Source organism: Hibiscus syriacus, unplaced genomic scaffold (genome assembly GCF_006381635.1).
Source record: "Hibiscus syriacus cultivar Baekdansim isolate YM2019G1 unplaced genomic scaffold, ASM638163v2 tig00110788_pilon, whole genome shotgun sequence".
Taxonomy (NCBI): Eukaryota; Viridiplantae; Streptophyta; class Magnoliopsida; order Malvales; family Malvaceae; genus Hibiscus; species Hibiscus syriacus.
Window position 1 is genome coordinate 1,139,934 of NW_024062863.1, and position 22,483 is coordinate 1,162,416.

Consider the following 22,483-nt stretch of genomic DNA (forward strand, 5'->3'; position numbering starts at 1 on the left):
GAGCCTCCAGACCTTCACGCTGATAAATACAGAATTTATGCTACGTTGCCATTGATTATAAAACCAAACTGTCGAAAGATACTCGAGCATCACTGGAGGTTCCAGCTGTGGGCCGGTTTACACTGTCAAATGAACGCTTTCAAACTGGAGAGATCTTATTCCAGACCCGTATTGGAGGAGTGTAAGTCTGAGTAGCTTCAATAAAATTGTTTCTCTCAAGTCTGTAAAGAAAATGTAGAATGTTTATGAAGTATCTAAAGGTTTACAAGTGATGTTATTATTTTAGAGAACAATGTCAAACTACATTACATTTAATTTTAATATTTATAAATTTTAATTTATTTTGTTACTAAAATTTATGGTTATTGTTATTTATATAAAGTTACATGATATTAAATTCAGGTGATGTAGAAAAGAAATGAAATATGCAAAATATCAATTAATCTTAGCTAAAGAATTGAAATTAGCGGCGTTTTTATCAAAATGTCGCTATAGATATGACCTTTAGTGGCGTTTGTATCCAAAAACGCCGCTATAGATCTGACCTTTTACGACGTTTGTATACAAAAACGCCGCTATAGATCTTGACTTTTTGTGGCGTTTTTTGAACAGACGCCGCTATAGATCTCGACCTGTTACGGCGTTTGTTCAATAACGCCGCAATAGATATTGACCTATTACGGCGTTTTTTGTTCTCAAACGCCGCTAACTTTAGCGGCGCTGGTATGGCCGGCGTTTCTTGCGGCGTTTTTCCTATCGCCGCAAGTTCTTTTAGCGGCGCTTAAAACGCCGCTATAGGACTAAAAAACGTCGATAAAACTCTGTTTTGCTGTAGTGTGTGTTGTGTACATCCTGGCACGTAATAATGGAATAGGATCTTATGTTAAAAACAAATATCACTTAAATATTGCAAAACAAACCAAGTTTTCCCAACTCGATTACAAATATCACTTAATTATCTTGGCCACCGAAAGGATGTTCACTTGGTTAAATGTGTTCCAACTTCCAAATGTTAAATGTTAAATGTTTCAACTTAGCATTGGAAACAAGTATTGGTAATACTCAATCCCACATAGTATTGGAAACACTATTGGGAATGGGTATTTAAGGCTTGGATTTCCCACTTCCTTGTAGAGTGAAAGAGAACAAGGGGGACTCTCGCGCATCGCCGCCGCCGTTTCGTCGTGGTCGTGGTAATACGTGTCTTCGACACGTCCGCGCGAATACTATCTTTTTAGAGAAAATTCTTAAGAAACAAATGCATTGCGTTGCGATTTTGGACTATCGCGTTGCGAATTTGGAACCTGGGTTGCGAAATTTGAGATCGTGTTGCGAATTTGTTGGTCATTTTGGCAAATCCAAAAAAAATTAGTTAAAATCGTATATTTTTCTCTGAATTATATGATAATAGGTTAGGTGTATAATATTAAAATTTTATTATGCTTTGCTGCCTGAATATTACATAATTCGTTATATCACCACCTCATTATACCGGTCAAACTGTTTCCCAGGAACAATCTCATGTATTTCTACCATTTGTCATAATGTATACAAAGTGATAAATGACAGTAGAGTTCTTATACACTATTGGAAATGGTTGAGTAAATGAGCTTATTTGGGAAGGGATTCGACCGACAAGTTGGGCCAGCATGCATTTGGTGAAAAGTTTGGATTCCTAGTCACAATCTCGTGCAGTGCATGCAAAGTGACAAATAAAAATAACATTACAGTAACTCCATAATCTCTTATACACTATAGGAAATGGTAGAGCTGCATGAACTTGTTCCCGGAAAGGATTCGACCGACACTAAAATTATCGTGTGAAGTTGTTCTTAGTATCATTTACATGATTATTAGTAGGAAATCATTGAAGAAGATGCACGACACATACATACCAATGACAAAGACATTAGAACTACTTACTTTATTCATAATAATTTTAATAGGATTGTTTCTCGTCTGAAATATGTTTTATTAATCAAATTACATACCCTTGCTTGATGAGCCTTAAGATTCTAAACTCCAAGGCTTGTTATGGTTTAAGAATGAATTAAGAATGTGTGATTTTTTAAATTGACCTCAAAAATCAAAAATTAAAATTAAAATTAAAATATATTTAAACAATTCAACTCAAATAATTTAAAATTCAAAATAAATTATTTTTTTAGTTAAATCGAATGTTATTAGCCTTACTTTATGCAATCAACCCAAGTACTCCGAATATTTAAAACGTTGAATAAAGCCGAGAAATTATCATTTTACAACAAAAAAGATTTTGGAGAATATAGGTAGGTTCATAGAGTTTTGAAAATTTATCAGACAACCTAAAATTAAAAAAGTTTCAATAAGGAAAATAATAACAATTTCTACAACCATTAGCTTTTCATTACATGAATTTTAGCAATTAGTGATTCAATTCACTCCTGGCTCTTCTTCTTAGTTTCATCTGTAGCTACTTCATCTTTACTCTCCTTCCTGGCAATTTCATCCTGCTCGGCAACGTCCTTGTCTACTCCATTTGTTTTCCCCTCTTCCTGCTCCATCTTCCGCTTCTCTTTTTTCTTCTTTTTCTTCTCCAATTTAGCATCCTCTCAATCATCTCCATTTGTTGCAGCAGCTGGAGCATCTTCAGCTTTTGATTTCTTTCTCTCGCTTTTCTTTGCAGAAGCTTCATCAGGTTGTGCTTCTTCCATCTCCGCATCTGTATAAGACATTAAGATTGATAAAACTTCATAAAACCATAATCTTATGTTGCCAAAGCCAACGGAGGTACCGCCGTAAATTAATTGATAGAAATACAATATGCAGAAAATAAATGTGGAACCAAGTAAGTGAATCGTACGAAAGCAAACAGAGACAAATCTGTGTACCTTTACTCTGACTACTTTCAATTGCAGACTTCATCACATCGATGTTTTTCCGTGGTGCACTGCCCTTGTCATAGAACTCAAGTCGTTCCTCCACTTGTTCCCGCAGTTTCTCCCCAAAAACAGTGCTGCCCCTCTCTGAAAACAAGAGAATTAACAGATTATAGGGGAAACATGCAGTATATGAGGAAAGAAGAATAAGGATTACCTGCGAAACAATCTATACGAGATGCAATGGAACACTTGTTTGCAAGGTAGCATGCCATCGGGCCCTTGTTTTTTGCAGATGCTCGACCAATGAAATACGAATGGAAAATTAGACCATATTTGGGTGTATTTCCACGGGTTTTCAGTGCCCTGAAACCATCAAGGAATGAGTGAAACCAATGCCTTGAAACTACGACTAAGAAAAATGTCCACAAAAATGCACTAGTCTGGTAATCAAGATCTTGAGAAAGACACGAATCAAACTTCCATTCGACAAAGGCCTAGAATTTAGCAGGTGGTCCGGCTCTCCAAACATTTCAAAACTGCACCACATGATAAGAACATGAGGTGAAAAGAACAAAACATACATGAAGAGGGCCTTCTCTGCACCAAGAATCTGAAGGGTGGAAGAGGGAATTCGTGAGACTACCAGCATGAGAGATCAATCGTGCCCAAACGACTTCCCCGATCAATGATGCCAAATTTGGTGCAATTTCATTCATCTTAGTCACTAGATAATCATAAAGATACTTTCTGTACTAAACAAGATCCATTACCCTCTGAGCAAATAGCTGAACATTAATCAAATCAACGGGGGTAAAATCCTGTCCTGCAAAACAATTGGGAGAGAACAAAAGGGTGAATAGGGGTATGCATGAAAAAAGGTTGAATTCTGACATAAATACAAGAGGTGCACCCATTGATGCCTTTTCGGCTTCGACAATTTCTTTTGCTTTGTTCTCATCCCCGAGTATCTCAGTTAAGGCAGGGACATGTTCTTCAGACAACTTTGACTTGTCCTCTATAAGCTTTGCAACTCACGCATAGAGATAATTATCATCGACAATCTTTACCAACTCGGGGAAATGCCAAGAGTACCATTCCCTGCAGGAAGTAATCAACCAGGCGATAACTATAATATAAAATCCACACCCGTGAAAGAACTTTACTAGTTAAGGTCATGTATTAAACTAAAAGGATTATAAGTTTGGGGCAAAGTAAAGTTCAGACCTCACTCTAATGGAAAGGAATTGATATCCTTGTCAAGAGTATCAAGAAAGAAAATTGTTTGAATAACCATATTATCGACTCGATTGACATTGAACTTAACCTTTGCTCTGCTGTAACTGTGAGCCAGACCGAGCTGAGCTTCTCTAAATCTCCAGGCTACCATGTTTAAGAAGAGACACAAAGAGCAACGCGAAGCAAATGAGGAAAACACATACTCATGTCTCATAGCCGTCTTGTAAAAAAAATAACAAAATATGCAAACCTTTAGGTCCTTGATAAACATATCGAAATGCAAACGCACACCACGAAGAAGCTAGAGAACAAATTCTCCACTCTGGTATGGGATTTTAGTTGTCTCGGAGATGTGGGAACCAAGCTTAGGCTCTGAAACTCCCCAGCTGAACTTCGACTTCTTGCCTTCCTTAACTTTCTGAAGATTCAGCTCCAAAAACTCCTCAACTCATCGGTCATAAGCCCTGCGAAATGTAACCAAACATAAGCCAATAGTTAACCCAACCTGAACAAAAAGTAATGTTCAAACATGAGTTATGCACAGTTTCATTGAAGTGGCAAAACCATATGTTCATCAGATATCACCAAAACAGCAAATGATAGTGGCAAAATCCTTTATTTCTAGGATTACAGTACCCCCCCCCCAAAAAAAAAAACCCAGTAAACACAATAACTTACATAAACGAACACCTAAAACTTTACAAAATTGTACTAACAGATGCATTTGCAGAAGAAATATATATCCAGAGAAAAACGATCAAAATAATACAATTAATGACAAGAGGTAAACTGTTATGATACCCTCGGAAACTGAATTGCATTGATTGAGACCATCAAGAGCGGACTCAAAAGGCAGAAACGCTGCGAGTTGGACCACTTTACCGAACCGGTTAAAATCTGAAACCAAGTTCCTGACGGCCTCTGTATTCTGGCCGATTTCATCGGGCCCATGAGCCTGGAACAGCGCGTAGCCAGAAGATGACTCGAACAACAAGTAAAGAACCATTGAAAAAGGCTCCAAAAAAAAAAACCCACCCCACAGTGAAAGAAGAGAGCTTTGTAAGCTTCAGGAACAATCAAGTTAACTGAAAAGGGTGTCTTTGGATTGGGGCGGGATATGAGGGACTACGGCGACTAGGGTTCAAGGATTTGAAGATTTTATACCGCTGCAAATCTTTTCCTAAACTTGGAATTTGTCCTTGTTGGTTTTTCATTGTTCAATGGAGTCCTTGTTGTTTCACTATCTCTTTTTCCCTTTGAATAGTTGGCTTAAATCTCTAAATATATAAATATACGCATCATTTAAAAGCGTAAGCTCCAAATAACATACAGGTAGGTCTTGCATTCAATTTTAAGGTTTGACTAAGGATGTAAATTAGATGGGATGGGTGCGCGTCTACTCAATCACCTGTAATAGGTTTAAATTTTATCGTAGTCTCTTATTCACCGTTCACAAAATATGTACTCATTTATATTAAAAAAAATTATGGTATGGCATCCAATCGTTAAAAATACATAACGCTGTTATACTTACGTTTTCAAGGCATAACAAGTAAAATACCTCATATCTTACATCATTTATCAATATTATTATAATAATCACAGTTTTAACTTCATTTTCCTCTTATATTAAACACCATTAATTTATTATTTGACCACATGTAAAATAGATGCACATTTTCGTATTCTATTAGTTTATCGCTAAAATTTTATTTTTAAACAAATTTATTTAAAAATTAACATTTGAACAAACTATTTCCTTTTTTAGTTAAAAACAAAGGAGAATTTGGTTTTGACCATTAAATGTAAAGTTCGTCCTTGTTTCCTTTCAAGATTCTATTTATATCAGAAAAGAACACCCTGAAATTCAATCATTCAACCAAGTTCCGATTCCTTTTCATGATTTCATCCTCTTCGTCTTCCTCGGTTTGAAAACTTTCCCGGAAAGTATCGAAAATTCCCAGCACTTTCTCGGTAATATCGTAGGCAAAGTCCCAGATCATTTCTTCTATATAAAAACTTGGCTTTCAAACACCCATTTCTGCAAACCCTACTTTATTTCATCTTTCTGCATATTTTCCAATAATTCCCATAGTTTCTGTATAGAAAAAAAATATGTTGAGAAGCGAACAATACGAACGTATTCTTCGTTACTTCGACAGAGACGGAGATGGGAAAATCTCGGCATCGGAGTTGAGCCATAGATTAGCCTTAATGGGCGGAGAACTGAAGGTATACGAAGCGGAAGTCGCGATCGAAACGTTGGACTCCAACGGTGACGGGTTATTGGACTTGGAGGATTTCATAGGGTTGATGGAAGGAGGAGGTGAAGAAGAGAAGATGAAGGATTTGAAGGAAGCTTTTGAGATGTACGATGCCGATGGAAACGGGTTCATTACACCGATGGAACTGAAGAAAATGTTGAGCAGACTGGGTGAGTTCAAGTCCATTGAAGAATGCAAGGCGATGATCAAGCAATTCGATCTTAATGGCGATGGTGCTATCAGCTTCGAGGAATTCCAGTTGATGATGCAATGATTCCATGGCTCCTTTGTTCCTTTTTTACATCTTCATTGATTCTTGTATCTATATGATTTGATTTGTTCTTGAATGTTCATCGTTGGATTATACGATCTTGCAACTATTTTCGAATTAATTGCATGTTATTATATTTTTCCTTAATTTGTTCGTGTTGAACATGTATTTGTATATGAATATAAAATACAATTTTTTAAATTAAATATGCTAATATCGAATATTTATTAATCTATAATATTTACTTCCTAATCCAAATTGTACGGCATGGGTAATGAATATGAGGCGGCTAACTTTGAATAATTTTCCTCTTCAGGAGCGGGAATTACGCGGGGTTGAGTCACAAAGTCCGGTCTCCCACGTTCCCTTTTTCAAGTTCAACCATACATATCTCATAGCTATATGTAGATTCTTCTATTATAGGCGAATAAGATGATGTAATCATACGACGGCAACATTATAATTCTATTTTTTCATATAGATTATCATCTACTCTATTAAACTATGTATACCGTATTTCACTTAAAATCAAGCTTTAAAACAAAAACTTTAATATTACTTTTGACTTTTTTTAATAGTCTAGGGTGAATACATAATAATATATGTTTAGAATTTTCTTAAATAATTGACAACGTAGACATATTATGCAGACGTAACTGATTGAACTCAAGACCTCTAAGAAGAACAATATTCTATTTTACGACTATATCACTTGATGGCTTCAACTCTAATATTACTCTTGACTTTTATTTATATTAGTAATCATTTTTCACTTTATCAAAACATAAATAACGGATATAAGAAAACCATCAAGAAATAATAATAGATATGAGTCGGATTAGGTCAAATCTGATTAAATTTTTGGTCAACTCAAATTTGACCCGAGTATTATAACTCGTCGCTTAATTTGGTTTGAGTTTAGAAAAACTTAATTAAATGCAAATTTTGGAATAAAAATCCAAATCCAATTATATATATATATATATATATATATATATATATTAGGTTAAATAGGGATTTAACTGAAAATATAAAGATATAAATGTTATTACAATTGTCCCCAAATATATAAAAGATAATTGTATTATAATATTTGAGTCTAAAATTTTTCATCCCAAACTCAAACTAAATTCAATCTCGTCTTTATAAAACTTAATCTGAATTCACATTTTCATCCAAACAAATTTGATCTTATAAAAATAAATCTAAACTAGTTAGGTACGGATACCATGTCCTCAAACCTATATAAGAAATATTATATTATATTACATTTCATTTGTTTGTTTACCTATATAAATGGAGCTTTATGTACTAGAAGCTAAAGTCTACGCGTATATAGTTCCAAATTGAAAGTATGGCACAAGTTAACATGGGCAAGTAGGTCAAAATCTTAAAAGGAAAACATCCCGCAGCTTTGCAGAAGCTTCCAAAGTCTATCTTTTCTTTTTCTAAAAAAATGTTCTTAATATATAAATAATTAAATACATATGAATATTTTAATTTTTTTAATACATATAGATTATATTATCGTATTAGGTGTTCATGTCTTTATATATAGTATCATACAAGCATCCTAATTTAAATAATTTGTGTATACATGTTTTAATTCAAATATACTTGAGCACCATCGTAATCGAAAACCATTCCAACCTCTAACAAGTAGATTAACTAAATAATATTAAGAGTAAATTTAATACACAAATAATTCTCCGACAATAGAATGTTGCTTTGTTGAATCTTCTTACTATTAAAAGTTACAAAATAATTTTTTAATTATACGGTGTTAATTTATTGAGTCTCGTGATTATTAAAAGTTACAAAAGGATCACTTGATTATTCATATTTTCCGAACTTGTAATTTTCCATTAAAAATTTGATGGTCTTTTGAGCTATACATTAAATTGTTGACTATGATATAAAAAATATGATCCCATAATCATTTGAGGTGTATTTTGTGGAACGAGTCTCTGTTTATATTATGTCATCGAGCCGGTGCTTGAAACATTATGTCGTCGAGCAAGTGCTTAAAAGTAATGATGGTGCTAGTAGACATCATTAAAATATAATTTTATTATATCTAATGTCCAACTCAACTTACCATCAATTGTTTTTAATAGAAAAATACGAGTTTGGAAGATATGTATAATCAATTGATCATTTTATAACTTTTAATAGTCGAATGACTCAACAAAATAATGTTCTATAACCACATAATCATTTCATAATTTTTAATAGTTAATATCTCAATAAAACAATATTCTATAGTCGATCAACCATTTGGTTACTTTACCCTAATATTAAACACATTTCGTATCAATAGACTTCGGTACCGACAATGACTTAATTCCAACAGATGAATTAACCACATGATTGCTTGACCATAGTAGAAATATGAATATTACGTCCTAGTTTGACGCTTTCTCCCAATATTTCAGTTCTCTTCTCTTTATTACCATGACATTGAGACCCCCGGCCGTATGACCGGTCAAGAGAGGAACAAAAACCGGCCACAACACACTTCATCTGAATGAAGGCCATTTCTTTCCCAAGGCCTGAAATACCGGGAATTTGAAAGGGCTGACTGGCTTTAACAACCTGTATTCAGCACCCCGGTCCTGGAACCACCTGTCCGGTTAAAACTCGAACCAGTCCTCCTCCATTCTCCCCATTCTGTAGGGGAAATACGTTACCCTATATCCTTTCCCGACGAAACGATGAAAGTACCGTAGGGCAGAACGTCGTCGTTTGAGGCGTGCTTGGAGTCCCATGCAACCGGAGGGTAAAGACTCATCGACTCATAAATGCAGGCTTTGACGCAATTAATTTCCTTCAACGTTTTGAAATCGAATCCGTCTCTGCCATTGCTAAGCATCGATTCCACTTCTTTCACCATCATTTTCTCGGCGTTTTGATGCTTCCAAAGCAGCCAAAACAGCCACGTCATGGCCGAGGAAGTGGTGTCCCTTCCGGCCATTATGAAGCTGATCACCATATCCCTCACGACTTCCTCTTCGTGGCCAGCTATTAACAGTCTGGACAGGAGGTCTTCACCGCACCCAACAGCTGCGCCGCTTTTGGCTCTCGTTTCTTCGATAGCCTTCTTTTTGCTCCGAATGATCTCCAAAACACAGCCATGAACGAGTTCGATTGCTTCCTTGAGTTTCTTCTCTGATCCGACGTTAAGTGCTCTCTTTAATTTCCACACCACGAACATTGACGCCATTCCTCGTATGGCGGATATCTAAGACGCCGTATCAAACGCCTTAACGAGTGACGGCACCGGTTTCGAAAGATCCAAGAAACTAACTCAATGACATTTTACACACACTGTCGAACGCAAATCTTCTAAACACATCCTGCAAATCAATAACTTCCTCGGTTTCCATTACTGATTCAAGCAACGGAACCAGCCGATGGTCGACTTCTTCTTGGAGCGTTTTCATCATAAAAATTATTCGAGTATTGAAAAAAATTATTAAATGTTTTTAATTTATTATTGTTAAAAGAAAAATAATGCAGGAAGATTTGAAGAAACAACTCCATATTTTTAAAGGCATTTTATTTAAACAACTGATTAAAGGTAATGATGTCGTAATATTCCTTTAAAGTGATAAAATAAATTAAATTTATAACCAAAAAATAATTAAAAAGTTTATTTGTATTATATTTTAAACTCTTAATTGAATTAGTGTATCGAATTAACTCAAACATCAACTTCCTTTCTAAAATTTTATAATAATTTTTAAAACGCGTTTCAAAAAAGAATAATGGTGAAGATGCTGGAATGGGACCTAATTTCTCTCCCCCAACACCCCCGAAAAATTATAGTCTGGCCCTGTTAGAAGTGTTCAGATTATAATTTAATGTAATGAAAAAACTAATTTAAATCTATAAAATAGTAAAATCATATTTAATCCTTATAAATTATAAAAAATAATATATATATATATATATATATATATATATATATATATATATTACGATGTTTTGTTATAAATATAACAAAAAAATGCATTTTGAATACTTAAAACATTATAATTCAATTAATACTACCTGGAAATTTTCCGACTTTAAATTGTTAAAAATAAATTTCCGAATCTATTTATGTTTAGAATACTGATAGTTCACTTACAAAATTAAGAATTGTCTTCAAAATTCAATACATTCAATAAAGTTACAAATAAAAGTTAGAAATGTTAATAACCGGTTGGTTTCTTCTTTTAAATTTAGCCGGATCTTATGTTTCTGTCTATATGCAGAGATTCTTTCGCAGGGATATTTATGCAGGGATTAATTTCCCGTTACAGACGCACATATGATTTTAATGACTGCATATGAATACTGTTTTAGCTATGTATTTATGTATTTATTTATACATGCATTGCATTTTATCTAAATTTTTAATTTTCTGACTGCCGGAGGTCTTCCACGGAAGCTACTCTCAACCTGGCGTTGGGGGTAGCCTACTACCCTACCTCCCCCTTACCCCATACATATGGGAATTGGGTTTTGTTGTTGTTGTTGTTGTTGTATTAGATTATTTAAGTGAGATCAATAGTCTGAATCTTAATATTATAAATGAAGTAAATTGAGTTAAATTGATCACTTTCATAATAAACCTTTACAATACTTAAATTAATTAATCAAATGATTTCTCCAAAACTATAATTACTAAAATATGTTTTTTATACAAATGTCACTCAAACTCAAGAAAGACACAATCAAAGTGATAATTGTTGAATGATATTAAAAATATTTAAATTTTTTTAGTAATCTATAGTGATTATAATATAATACGTTTAGAATATTTCTTAATCATTGATTACACACATACAACAACAACAATAAAACTCTATTCTCATATGCAATGGGGTAAGGGGGAGGTAGGTTAGTAGGCTGCCCCCAACACCAGGTTGAGAGCAGCTTCCGTGGAAGACCTCCGGCAATTCAGAAAATTAAAAAATACAAATTAAATACAATGCATGTATAAATAAATAAATAAATAAATAAATAAATAAATAAATAAATAAATAAATAAATAGTTGAACAATCTTTATATGCTGTCATTCATATGCGCGTCTGTAATGGGAAGTAATCCCTGCAAATAAACTCTGCCTAAAAAGCTCTGTATATAGACAGAAAACGTAAGTCCTGGATTAATTTAAAAGGAGGAAACATGATGAGAAAGATACACGCATGTCAGCGCTAGCAAGCTACGAGAATGATTAAAGTCAAAATAGATTAAAACCTAAACTAAGGCAATGAAAATTACAACAAAGACAATTAAAAAGAAGACAGAGATGCTACACCCTATGGTTGTTGACCCACACTACTCGGCTACTCTGATCTTAAGTCTCCATACTTAAACTCGAAAATTTTAGGAAGAATAATACTCGTTTTAATCACTGAGATCATTTGATGAGTTGAAAAATATACATTTATTTAATTATTATATTAAAAGAGAAATATTTTGTTGTTGCCAAATATTTGTAATGCAATGTAGCATTAGTCTTCACGTGCTAATTTTTCAGCCGGAAATTATAAAATCACGTGCAAATTAAAATACACGTGGTCTTTATGATTTCCAAACAGTGGGGGATTTTGACATTAATACAATGTCCGTCTAAATAAATAGTGTATTTATACTATATAACAGCCTCAATATATAGTTAATAAAATGTTTTACCGGAAATATTAATATTTTTAATATTTTAGGTAAAGAGTTATATAAGACATTATTTTTAACTGGAAATATTAATCTCATTGACTAATTTTCAGTAGAATCCAATATTAATATTTTTTATAGAAAAAAATAATATTTTAGGTAACGCTTTATCGGAAATGTTAAACATTTTCTGTAGCGCCCAATAGTAATATTTTCGGTAAAAAAATAATATTTTAGGTAACGATTTACCAAAAATATTAAAAAAATTAATATTTATGATAACACATTTACTTAAATGTGTATTCAAACTGCATCACTTAGACATCCCCAAATAATTGATGTCATCACTCTTTCAATCACCGTAACTACTTCTACGCTTTATCCACACGTGTTAAATATTTAAATTTAAGTTTTATTCAAAAAATATTCAAATTTAATAATTTTTATTAATGTATATGTATAAATATAATGTGAATTGTTGAATTGACCCATGACATCAAATTTTAAAAAATGTTATTTTTAACCCATATAAATATGATATTTAATAATGTTTTATACACATTTAAAAAAATTAATATCAAAAAATAATTTTTTTGATAAAAAAATCCAAATATATAAAACATTTGGTTGTGATGTTATAAATGTTAATTTATGTTTGATGATTTTATTTTTTATTAGTTTAAAATAATTATAAGATAATACTTTTTTTTGGATAAATAAGGTTTTATTATCCAAAGGAAGCAAAGTTGCTACAAAAGAACCAATCCAATCAATGGAACAAAAACAAGGGTAACTTATTTACAAACAAAATCATAATATACCCCAATTGTTACATATATCAATATTAGAGCTATCAAATCTATTAATGTTTCTGTTACTTAAGTGAGAACTAACATTTTGCTTGATAGCTTGGAGTACTTCCCCCTCGGTTTTGTAGGCACCTCTGAATATCCTATGATTTATTTCCTCCCAAATTGTGTAGTTGAAAGCACACCAAGAGAGCTTGAGGATGCAAGTGATAAGTGATTTACCTTTCCAAGTTGCAGACGCCCAAATAAGGAAGTTAGACCAGGATAGTTGGGGTTTTTGAATACCTGAAAGAAGAAGAATAAAGTTCCAAATAGAGGTTGACGTTTTGCACTCAGCAAAAAGATGATTCCTTGTTTTCGTAGCTTCAGAACATAAGATGCACTGAGTGTTAGTAAGAATTCCAAATCTCTGCAGCCTGTCCTTTGTTGGCAAACGATCCAAAATTATCATCCAAGTGATGATGTTGTGTTTGGGAATATGCAAAGGATACCAGATCAGTTTATGCCAAGACACTTTGCTGCTCTTCGATCTAACCTCTTCCCATAAACTTTTGGAACATTTTAATCCTGCAGACAGAATATGATAAGCAAGCTATCTAATCTTTATTATTCTCTTAAGAGTTCAGCTAGAATAGGTAGGAATATCCATGGACCAGAAATTTTGTTGCTTGATAATGTATTTATGAGTCCAAGCGATCCATAAAGAACCTTCACCAGCCAACATATTTTTAATATGGATAATTGTGCATACTTTGTTCCATGACTTAATGTCTTTAACCCCTAATCCTCCTTCAGACTTTGGCATGCAGATTCGATCCCAACTCACTCTAGCTCCAGAGGCTGGGATATCAGATCCTTTCCAAAAATATATGGAGCAAATTTGTTCAATCTTATGAATGACAGATTGGGGAAAAATCAGTTGTATGAACTAGAAATTTGCAACAGAGAAAAGAACAGTCTTAACTAGTTCAATACGACCTGCATAACTAAGTTTCATCCTTGACCATTGGTTAAGTCTGGAATAAATTTTGTCAAGGAGAGGCTGACAGTCTTTGGGAGAAAGCTTCCATGTTACCAGAGGGATTCCCAAATGTCTGACAGGCAGAAGACCATGCTTGAATCCCGAATAAGAAATAATTTTATCAATAACTTGGGCAGAAATTCCAGCAGTAAAGATTTCACTTTTGAGGGCATTGAGTTTAAGACCAGAAAGTTCATAGAAAGAGTTAAGGACAGTAATGATACCCAAGACAGACTCAAGATTACCTTTGCATAAAATAAGAAAGTTATCTGCAAAAGTTAAGTGTGTAAGGCCAATTTTCTTACACTTTGGGTGTAAGGCCAATTTTCTTACACTTTGGGTGAAAGTTGAAAATCCCTTTGGCAGCTATAGTATTGAGCATTTTAGATAGGACATTCATAACCAACACAAATAATAGAGGGGATAAAGGCTCACCTTGTCTAAGACCTTTAGCACCCTTGAAAAATCCAATCAGACTTCCATTAAAAGCAATGGAATAAGAAGCATTAGAGTAGCAAGAAACAATCCAGTCTATAAGAGAAGTAGGGAGATCAAGAGCCTTAAGGATAATAGGAATAATACCCCAGTGAACTGAATCAAAGGCTTTTTGAAGATCTATCTTGATTACACACCTAGGAGAGATGTTTTTCCTCCCATACCCTTTCACAATATCTTGAGCAAGGAGATTATTATCAACAATACTTCTCCCTTTAACAAAGACAGATTGATTAGGGGAGATAATCTGTGGGAGCAAAAAAATTGATTCTCTTGACAATAATCTTAGTGATAGCCTTGTATATGACAGAGCAACAAGAGATTGGGCGATAATCCGAAACTTTGCTAGGGTTAGGAATTTTGGGAACTAAGGCAATGGAAGTTGCATTGAAAGCAGGATAAATAAAAGACTCTTTGAAGAAGAACTTAATGGCTTCAATCACTTCTTCACCAATCACAGGCCAAGCTTTCTTGAAGAAAAGAGACGTGTAACCATCGGGACCTATGGCCTTATCGTTACTTTGGCTATAAATAGCTTCATAAATATCTTGGGAAGTGACTTCATTAGTAATTCCTTGATAGTTATCACTTTTAGGAATATGATTAAGCAGGTCTTTGAGTAAGCTAACAGAATAATTAGTGACATTCGAATCGGTTGAGCCAATGAGGTTTTTGAAAAAATTAATAAACTCAGCGGACATGTCTTCGAATGTGTCTAATCTCCTTCCTTGATCATCAATAATAGCTCTAATGGTGTCTTTTTTATTCTTTGTAGCAATAACAGAATATAAGAACTTAGAGTTTTTGTCCCCCTCTTTGAGCCAATGAGTTTTAGCTTTTTGCTTTAAGAACATCGCCTCAGCTTCTTCTAAAGCATTTAAATCCCCTTGCAACCTGAGTTCTTTTTCAATGGGCTCTAAACCTCTTAAAGAAAGTAGTTGATGCTTTTCAATCTCTTCATGTTTTTCCCTAACCCTAGCAGAAATATCACTGAAAGATTCCTTGTTGAGTTGCTTAAGATTGGATTTAAGTCTTTTAAGCTTAAGGAAGAGCTTCTTCATAGGGTTTCCTTGACAAGGAGGGTACCAAGATTGACTGACAATATTCAAGAAGTTATGATGAAGAGTCCAACAATTGAAAATTTTAAAAGGCTTAGGTTTGTTAAGATATATCTCTTTATTCAGATTCACCAAAGCCAAGCAATGGTCAGAAGATCCAGAAGCTAGGAATTCAGCAAATGAATGGTTAAAAAATTCAAACCATAAAGGGTTTATGAGCACACGATCAAGTTTCATAGAAAGGAAGTTTTCAATTTGCTTATTGCTCCAAGAGAAAGTTGGACCAAAGTAAGGATGGTCTTGAAGATGGAGTTCATGAGAAACTTCTTGAAAATCAATCATTTCAGAGGAAAAAACAAACCCAATTGTTCATGATTAGAACTTTCTTGAGGGTACATTGTGATATTAAAATCCCCTCCCAAGATCCAAGGATGATTAGAATACCTTGATTCAATGAGTCGAAGGTCCTGTCAAATACTTCTTCTAGCTACTCCATCATTATGACCATAAATTCCAGTGAGCAGAAACTTGGTATTGTTGAAAGAACATTCAATAGTAATGGTTTGAGCTGAAGCATAACAAAGTGTGATGTCTAAACCTTTCTTCCACATAACCCAAATTCTACCATTTACAGCAAAGTCATAATTACAAAAGACATTCCAATTCTTGAATTTGGAAGCAAAAATATCAACAGATTTTTTAGCCTTAACTCTGGTTTCCAGTAAGCAAAAGATATCTACATTATTTTGGGTTGCCCTTCTAAGGACACTACTCTGTTTTAGGGGATTGTTCAATCATCTAACATTCCAAAAAGCTACATTCATTTCTCTAGTGTTGAGAATGATGTATCCCCCTTTTTACTAACCACTGACAGACTTTTCATCTTATCAAGATGATATTTCTTTTTAGATTTAAGGTCTTTTAACAGTTCTGCTACACCTGATGCTGCCACTTTTGGTTGTTTCCCCACGGTTTCTGAGGCTTGGGTAGTCTCTTCAACCGAAAGGATCTCAAAACGGTTACTTGAACCGGCTAAAGATTTGGCCAATTTGCCTTTAGGTGGCCTTCATCTACTCTTTTTAACAGGAGATTTAGAACCTTTATTTGAATCAGCTTCAGCAGTAGAGACACAAGCAAGATCATTTTCAATTTCCATACTAGATGGTAAGGAAGATGGATGAGAGTCTTCTACTGGAACAATAGAATAAGAGGTAGTAATAGGAAGAGGAGGTGGAATAGAATTGCCAGCAACATTTTCCTTAACAGAGACAGAATCTACCTCATTTGAAGAAGGTAAGTTATTGTTTCCTGAAGAATCAGAGGTTGAAGGATCCTTTTTCCTCCATATTTGAGTTGTATGGGAGGAGTTTGGATTGTTTTTACAGTTTTTAGAACTGTGACCAAAAGAATTACAAGGCTTGCAACATGGGGGAAGCCAAGGAATTTCTACTAAAATAAAAGTTTATTGGCCATTGTTAAGCACAACATTAATAAATTTAGGAATCACATCAGACGCCCCTATTTCAACACAGACTTTGGCAAATTCCAATCTAGTTTTAGTGGTTGTGACAGAGTCCATTGACAAAGGAAACTCTATGGCGCTAGCAATGTAACTCAAACCAACATTAGTGAATAATTCAAGTGGCACATTGTATAAATGAACCCAAATCAGAATTCTGGTTAGGTCAAAATGAAGTTTTTTCAAGTTGGGTTCCCATTGCCTAAGGATCAGAGGCTTATTATAGATGTGCCAAGGACCATTTTCTAATACCCAGTCACGAGCAGAATCAGAATCGAATGAAAACAGATAGAGATTTGGTCCAGCATAACTGACTTGAACGTTAGAACCTTGCTGTGAATTTTTCCATAAACTGATGATGATCATTTTCATTGCTGCAAAATTCGGAGCTGCACCCAGAAATTGACCCACAAGAGAGTATTTCCAATCAGAGATTCCTCCTTCAAACACTTCTGGTGGAGGATGAACCGTTCGAACGCCGTTTTTCTCATTTGGGGGAAAATAGTTGAGTTGTTGGTTTGTTGAACACTGGAACAATTTCCGCCAATCCATGAAAAGGAGAAAACCGAACAAGAGGAGACAAAAAAGAAGAAAGAGAGAATTGAACAAGTCGTCGGAACACAATAGAAATCTCAGAACCCATTAGACCCGCTAATAGACGCTCGGAGAACCCTAGAATCGTGCGACGCCATTACCCCTTATAAGATAATACTTGTTTTAAATATATGATGATATTTATTAAGTATGAATTAAAGATATTTCAAACTAAGATTTAATTGATTAGATAAGATTTAAATAAATTGAAAAGACTTAAATTTGGACATAATATTTAAGTTTTAAATTTTTAAATTTTTGAGTTTGAGTTTGATAGGATAATAATGAGTAAATCGATAATTATTTAGTCTTATTAACGTTTTTTGCTATTAGTTTTATTTTTTTACTTAATTTTTTTAAAAATAGCATGAAATAATTATAAGATAATATATGTTCAAAATTTATTTAAAGCAATGATACTACATACATTGCAGACGTAACTGCTCGAATTTGAGTATTTTAAGGAAAACAATATTCTCTTTTATAACTAAAGTAACTCAATGAGTACATTTTATAACATAATAAAATATAAATAAATTACTTTTTTTTTAAAGAAAAACAACATTCTCTTTTATTTGCGTTCTACATACTTTATAATACAAAAACTGGTTTTTTTGTTTGTTTATTTTAATATTTATTATTTAAATGTATCAATTTTAATATGATATTTATATTTTTAATATAATTCAACAACTTTAATATACCATTATTAGGTATATAATATTTTAAGTTTTAACTATCAATGAAATTATAACATGGGACAAAAAATATTATATCATGTTAAATAACATATTATGGAAAAATGATCAAATTTAAATACTAGACTGTAAAAAGTATAGATATTACATTAGAAAATATTAAATTCGGATAACAAATTATATACCAAGCATTTCTTATTAACCAGCAAAATTCTAGTGAAAGCCATAGAGAAGAAGAAGAAGGCTATGACATTAGATGAACCGTTTCAGAAGAGCAAAAGCTTGTAGAATTGGATTGATCTGCAGTTATTCTAAAATCCCAGAGTTTCCCTTTAGCAGAAACCAAATTTTGTTCGCACAAGAATTCCCAAGAAAACCATTTTTCAATCGTCCGATGAACATCATGAACCACAACATCAGTCGTCTTCCCAGTCTCAGCACCTCTCGCCAACATGCCCGCGGTGTAGATCGTCGACATCCTCCCCTGTGCATCAAGCGAGTCCTCGGTCGGCCCGTCCACCACCACCACATCCCACTTAAGCTTATAAATTTCTTCAGGTAAGTTTCTCAATGCCAATTTGCAGGTCGATTGATACATCATGTTCGTGGCGGGAGAACAAGCTGGATTTCCCCTTGCATGCTTGAGCAAATCGTATGCCTTCTTAGCTGGTGCTTGATACTTAACATTATAAACTCGAGTTCCGTTGAAATCAGCTTTGATTTCGCTTGTCTTGTGTGGATCATCCTCGAGAAAAACAGTGATTCCTCCGGCGTTTATTGACGAGAGATTGACATACTGTGATTGATGACCGAAAACAAGGAGATTACAAGGTGCTTTACGTGTAATGATCTTTGAAAGAACCATGAATTCCTTCGGGGTGAGGGCGGAGGCCGTGGAGGTTTTGAGACGGCGGTCGAACTCTAAATCAACCGTCGATGGTGCATTTGATTGAAACGAAGACGAAGAATGTGAAGTAATCATTGCTATTTTAAGAAGCCTGAGAATGGAAAGGCAAGAAAGGACGAGAACAAGGACCGGAAGTAGATTTTTTCCATGGAATTTCGTCCTTCTAGCTATTCCGCCATGTTTGGGGCTTGAACGCAAGCCTGCTCCATTGCAGAACTGAACCGAAGGACTGATCTGAGAGGCAACGCCATTAGAGAGTTGTGGAGGCATTTTCTTCCTTTTCCAGCACCTAACAGGGCAATATTAGCAGATTATTTTGGACAGGATGGTGGTGGGTTTTTGATAACGAGGACTTCTGTCAAGGCAGTTAAGACGCCATTGAAATATTGTTATGGTATCAATCTTAGAATCATGTTGAGTGAGGAAGAAGAAATGGTGTCTTTGCTTTTGTTTCAAGAACTGTCATCTAATTGCTGCGGTTCAAACGTTGGTATTTCTGCAACTAAAAAAAGATATACAATCCGTGTAAAACAATGAAGTAATTAAACTTTATATTTTATATTTCATGTCCCAATTGTACAGTTCGTGTTTTAGGTTCACTGTATCTTTCGAATAGTGTAATCTTCAAGTGTATATATATATATATATATGAAGTCGACAAGTGTAGGTAATTTGTTTGATAGGTTCATCGATGTATTTTAATGTTCTATGCTTTTGTTTGGTACAGTTTGTTGCTTCATCCCTTTCAAACTTCTCTATTTTTTTGTTTTTGGGACCCCAAATCTTTCAAAGATTCAGTGCGAGTTATGTAAATTTACGGATGCGAGTTATAATCTGTGCGCTAGAGGTGTTTATAAGTTGAGTAAAAAATTTTGATGTATGTTATTCGGATATAAAGATGTGTGTAGCATTAGTTATAATCACAGTCATATTCATATTGGAACATATATAGAAACATAGGGTTCAAACTTGGAGAATTTAAGAAAATACCAATATGCCTAAGTGCTAACGTCTAACGTGAGTTTGGATATTTTTCTATTTTTAATAAAATTAACAATTTTCATCTTATTCGAAATGAAAACATTACATATAAGTTTGGATTCGGATACACGATTATACACTCGTAATTACGTGTGAATATGAGTTTTAAACACGACTACTTGTTCGAGGAAATCAAAAATACGAGGCCATGAAGCTGTATTAATCTAGTTACCGTTTGGGGGTATGTTCAACAACCACATTCTTCTGAGTTTTTGAGAATTTCTTCTTGTAGTTGCTGAAATGAGGAAAGCTCTCAAAAACCAAACCCAACAGGCAACATGAAAGTGTGAAGCCATTTTCACGGTACAAATTATTCAAAGAGTAAATTTCTCACACCTGAACTGCATTCCTCTCAGTCCATAAAATATGATGACTTTTCAATTGAGTCGTCTAACTTTTAAAGTGTTATCGATTTAGTCACTATCTTTAGCAAAAACATTTTTTTTAATCATCGCTCTTAAATCCTTTAACGATATATCACTTCTAATAAGATGAAGAAAAAAATGTATATTTAATTTTTTACCAAGAAAATCAGATTGAATTAAAAATTACGCTTTCTTTCTACTGAAGTGAATGCCAACTCTCATCTCTTTTAAGTTTTATCTGAAGATTTTGGTTCATCTTTTACTTGGGGACAGTAAAATCCTCCATTGAAAGTTTCTCGGCAACCAAACAGGGGAAAGAAAAAGAGGGCTAAAACATTTAGCTGAAGAAACCGTTGCTTCTTTTCGCACTGTGCTGGATGAAATTATCAATGATTAAGATATTACAAACCCTGACGTCAAGGCGTCGATATGTCCGAGTGGTTAAGGAGACAGACTTGAAATCTGTTGGGCACTGCCCGCGCAGGTTCGAACCCTGCTGTCGACGATTCTTTTTAAGCAGCTATAATTTGGCAGCCGATAACGATATTGTCAATTCTCAAACACTGCTGACGACGATTCTTCCTTCTTATGTTTGTTTTTGTGCTTTTATTTTACCTTCTTTGCTCAACAGCTCAGTTTTAAGCAACGATTATTCCGCAGCTGGTGGTGCCATCGGTCGTCACTTAGAAATGAATGGAACTGGAGGTGGCGGCAGTTGTGCTCTCCTGAGGCTAGTTTGAAGTAAAACAACTGCGTAGCTTCTCTTCGCGCCGTGCTCTCCGCTTTTGAAAATTGTCATAAAACTACCAAGACCAAGGCGTCGATATGTCCGAGTGGTTAAGGAGATAGACTTAAAATCTGTTGGGCACTATCCGCGCAGGTTCTAACCCTGCTGTCGACGGTTTAGTTTTTCTTGATTTGCTTGATTTTTTTTTCAATCTCTAGCTTCAAATACAAACTCTCTTCTAATACTACTTAACCATTGCTGCTTCTAACGGTCCTTCTCTTAACTACAACGGCTCTGTTTTAGGCAACAGTGATCGGCATCTGATGGCCACCATCATTTAGAAATGGTGGAGTTGGAGGTAACGGCAAAGGAGCTCTCGCTGCTTGAAGTATATGCTTCTCTTCGTGCTATGCTCACTGGCATTACCAATTTTCAAGAGGTACTTAAAAGCCTGATTTCATTGTTTAAATCAGCCAAACTCTGCGATCCTTGATTATAAATTACTAAAGAAAATGCAAATTTGTTCTGTAGTTTTTTATTCGTAGGATGTGTTTCGATTAGCTCAAGGAATTGTTTCTGCTGTTCGTTTTTTTAACATCTTAGTAGGCAAAGCATTGAAACGGGTTCAGCTGCGAAGATTCCTGAAAAAAGAGCAGAGATTGAGAAATTGGAACACACGGAGCCTTGAATCTCAGAAAGGTATTTTGCAGTGTAATGCTCATAATTTAATAGTCTTTAGGTTATCAATTTCATATTTACTTTGAACAGTAGTGTTTAATGACTGTAAAACAGGAATGTAATCTGGTTGTTATGTTTATAGGAGCTTGCAATCGAGGGCAAATACATCAGGCTTCTATTAGATCAACAACGTGAGCTCGTTATGGACATATCTACTTGGCAGAGTCCATGTTCCGTATAAGGTTAGTATGATCATTTTGGTTGCAGGAAATGG

At 34.4% G+C, this 22,483-nt stretch overlaps 3 protein-coding genes, 2 non-coding genes and 2 pseudogenes across 5 annotated transcripts; 3 read left to right on the plus strand and 4 right to left on the minus strand.

Moving 5' to 3' along the window:
• Window positions 1-2,417: 2,417 nt before the first annotated feature.
• On the minus strand, window positions 2,418-5,247 carry LOC120140598 (annotated as a pseudogene).
• A 697-nt stretch (window positions 5,248-5,944) lies between these two features.
• Window positions 5,945-9,194, plus strand: LOC120140597 (putative calcium-binding protein CML19). The gene is made up of 2 exons (XM_039155564.1): window positions 5,945-6,650; window positions 9,166-9,194. Exon 1 carries the CDS (start codon window positions 6,213-6,215, stop codon window positions 6,633-6,635), a length of 423 nt encoding a protein of 140 aa, XP_039011495.1. The 5' UTR covers window positions 5,945-6,212; the 3' UTR covers window positions 6,636-6,650; window positions 9,166-9,194.
• Window positions 9,038-10,075, minus strand: LOC120140930 (annotated as a pseudogene).
• A 3,959-nt stretch (window positions 10,076-14,034) lies between these two features.
• LOC120140931 lies at window positions 14,035-16,022 on the minus strand. The gene is made up of 3 exons (XM_039155918.1): window positions 14,964-16,022; window positions 14,563-14,869; window positions 14,035-14,372 (listed from the first exon to the last, which is right to left on the minus strand). Exons 1-3 carry the CDS (start codon window positions 16,020-16,022, stop codon window positions 14,035-14,037), a joined length of 1,704 nt encoding a protein of 567 aa, XP_039011849.1.
• Window positions 16,023-18,730: 2,708 nt separating this feature from the next.
• LOC120140666 (glucuronoxylan 4-O-methyltransferase 1-like) lies at window positions 18,731-19,710 on the minus strand. The gene has a single exon (XM_039155632.1). The coding sequence runs from the start codon at window positions 19,666-19,668 to the stop codon at window positions 18,736-18,738; it is 933 nt and encodes a 310-aa protein (XP_039011563.1). The 5' UTR covers window positions 19,669-19,710; the 3' UTR covers window positions 18,731-18,735.
• A 1,517-nt stretch (window positions 19,711-21,227) lies between these two features.
• Window positions 21,228-21,309, plus strand: TRNAS-UGA. The gene has a single exon. It is a non-coding gene; the product is annotated as a tRNA-Ser (tRNA).
• Window positions 21,310-21,623: 314 nt separating this feature from the next.
• Window positions 21,624-21,705, plus strand: TRNAL-UAA. Its single transcript has one exon. It is a non-coding gene; the product is annotated as a tRNA-Leu (tRNA).
• Window positions 21,706-22,483: the final 778 nt, after the last annotated feature.

Bases quoted from the DNA above. Each gene is read 5' to 3' on its own strand.
- LOC120140931 (XM_039155918.1), bottom strand. From the start codon at position 16,022: ATGATTGATTTTCAAGAAGTTTCTCATGAACTCCATCTTCAAGACCAT. The intron at 14,870-14,963 runs GTTTCGGATTAT...TTGCTCCCACAG, and splicing joins AAATTCCTAACCCTAGCAAA to ATTATCTCCCCTAATCAATC. The intron at 14,373-14,562 runs GTGAGCCTTTAT...TTTTATGCAAAG, and splicing joins TGCTAAAGGTCTTAGACAAG to GTAATCTTGAGTCTGTCTTG.
- LOC120140666 (XM_039155632.1), bottom strand. From the start codon at position 19,668: ATGCCTCCACAACTCTCTAATGGCGTTGCCTCTCAGATCAGTCCTTCG.
- LOC120140597 (XM_039155564.1), top strand. From the start codon at position 6,213: ATGTTGAGAAGCGAACAATACGAACGTATTCTTCGTTACTTCGACAGA.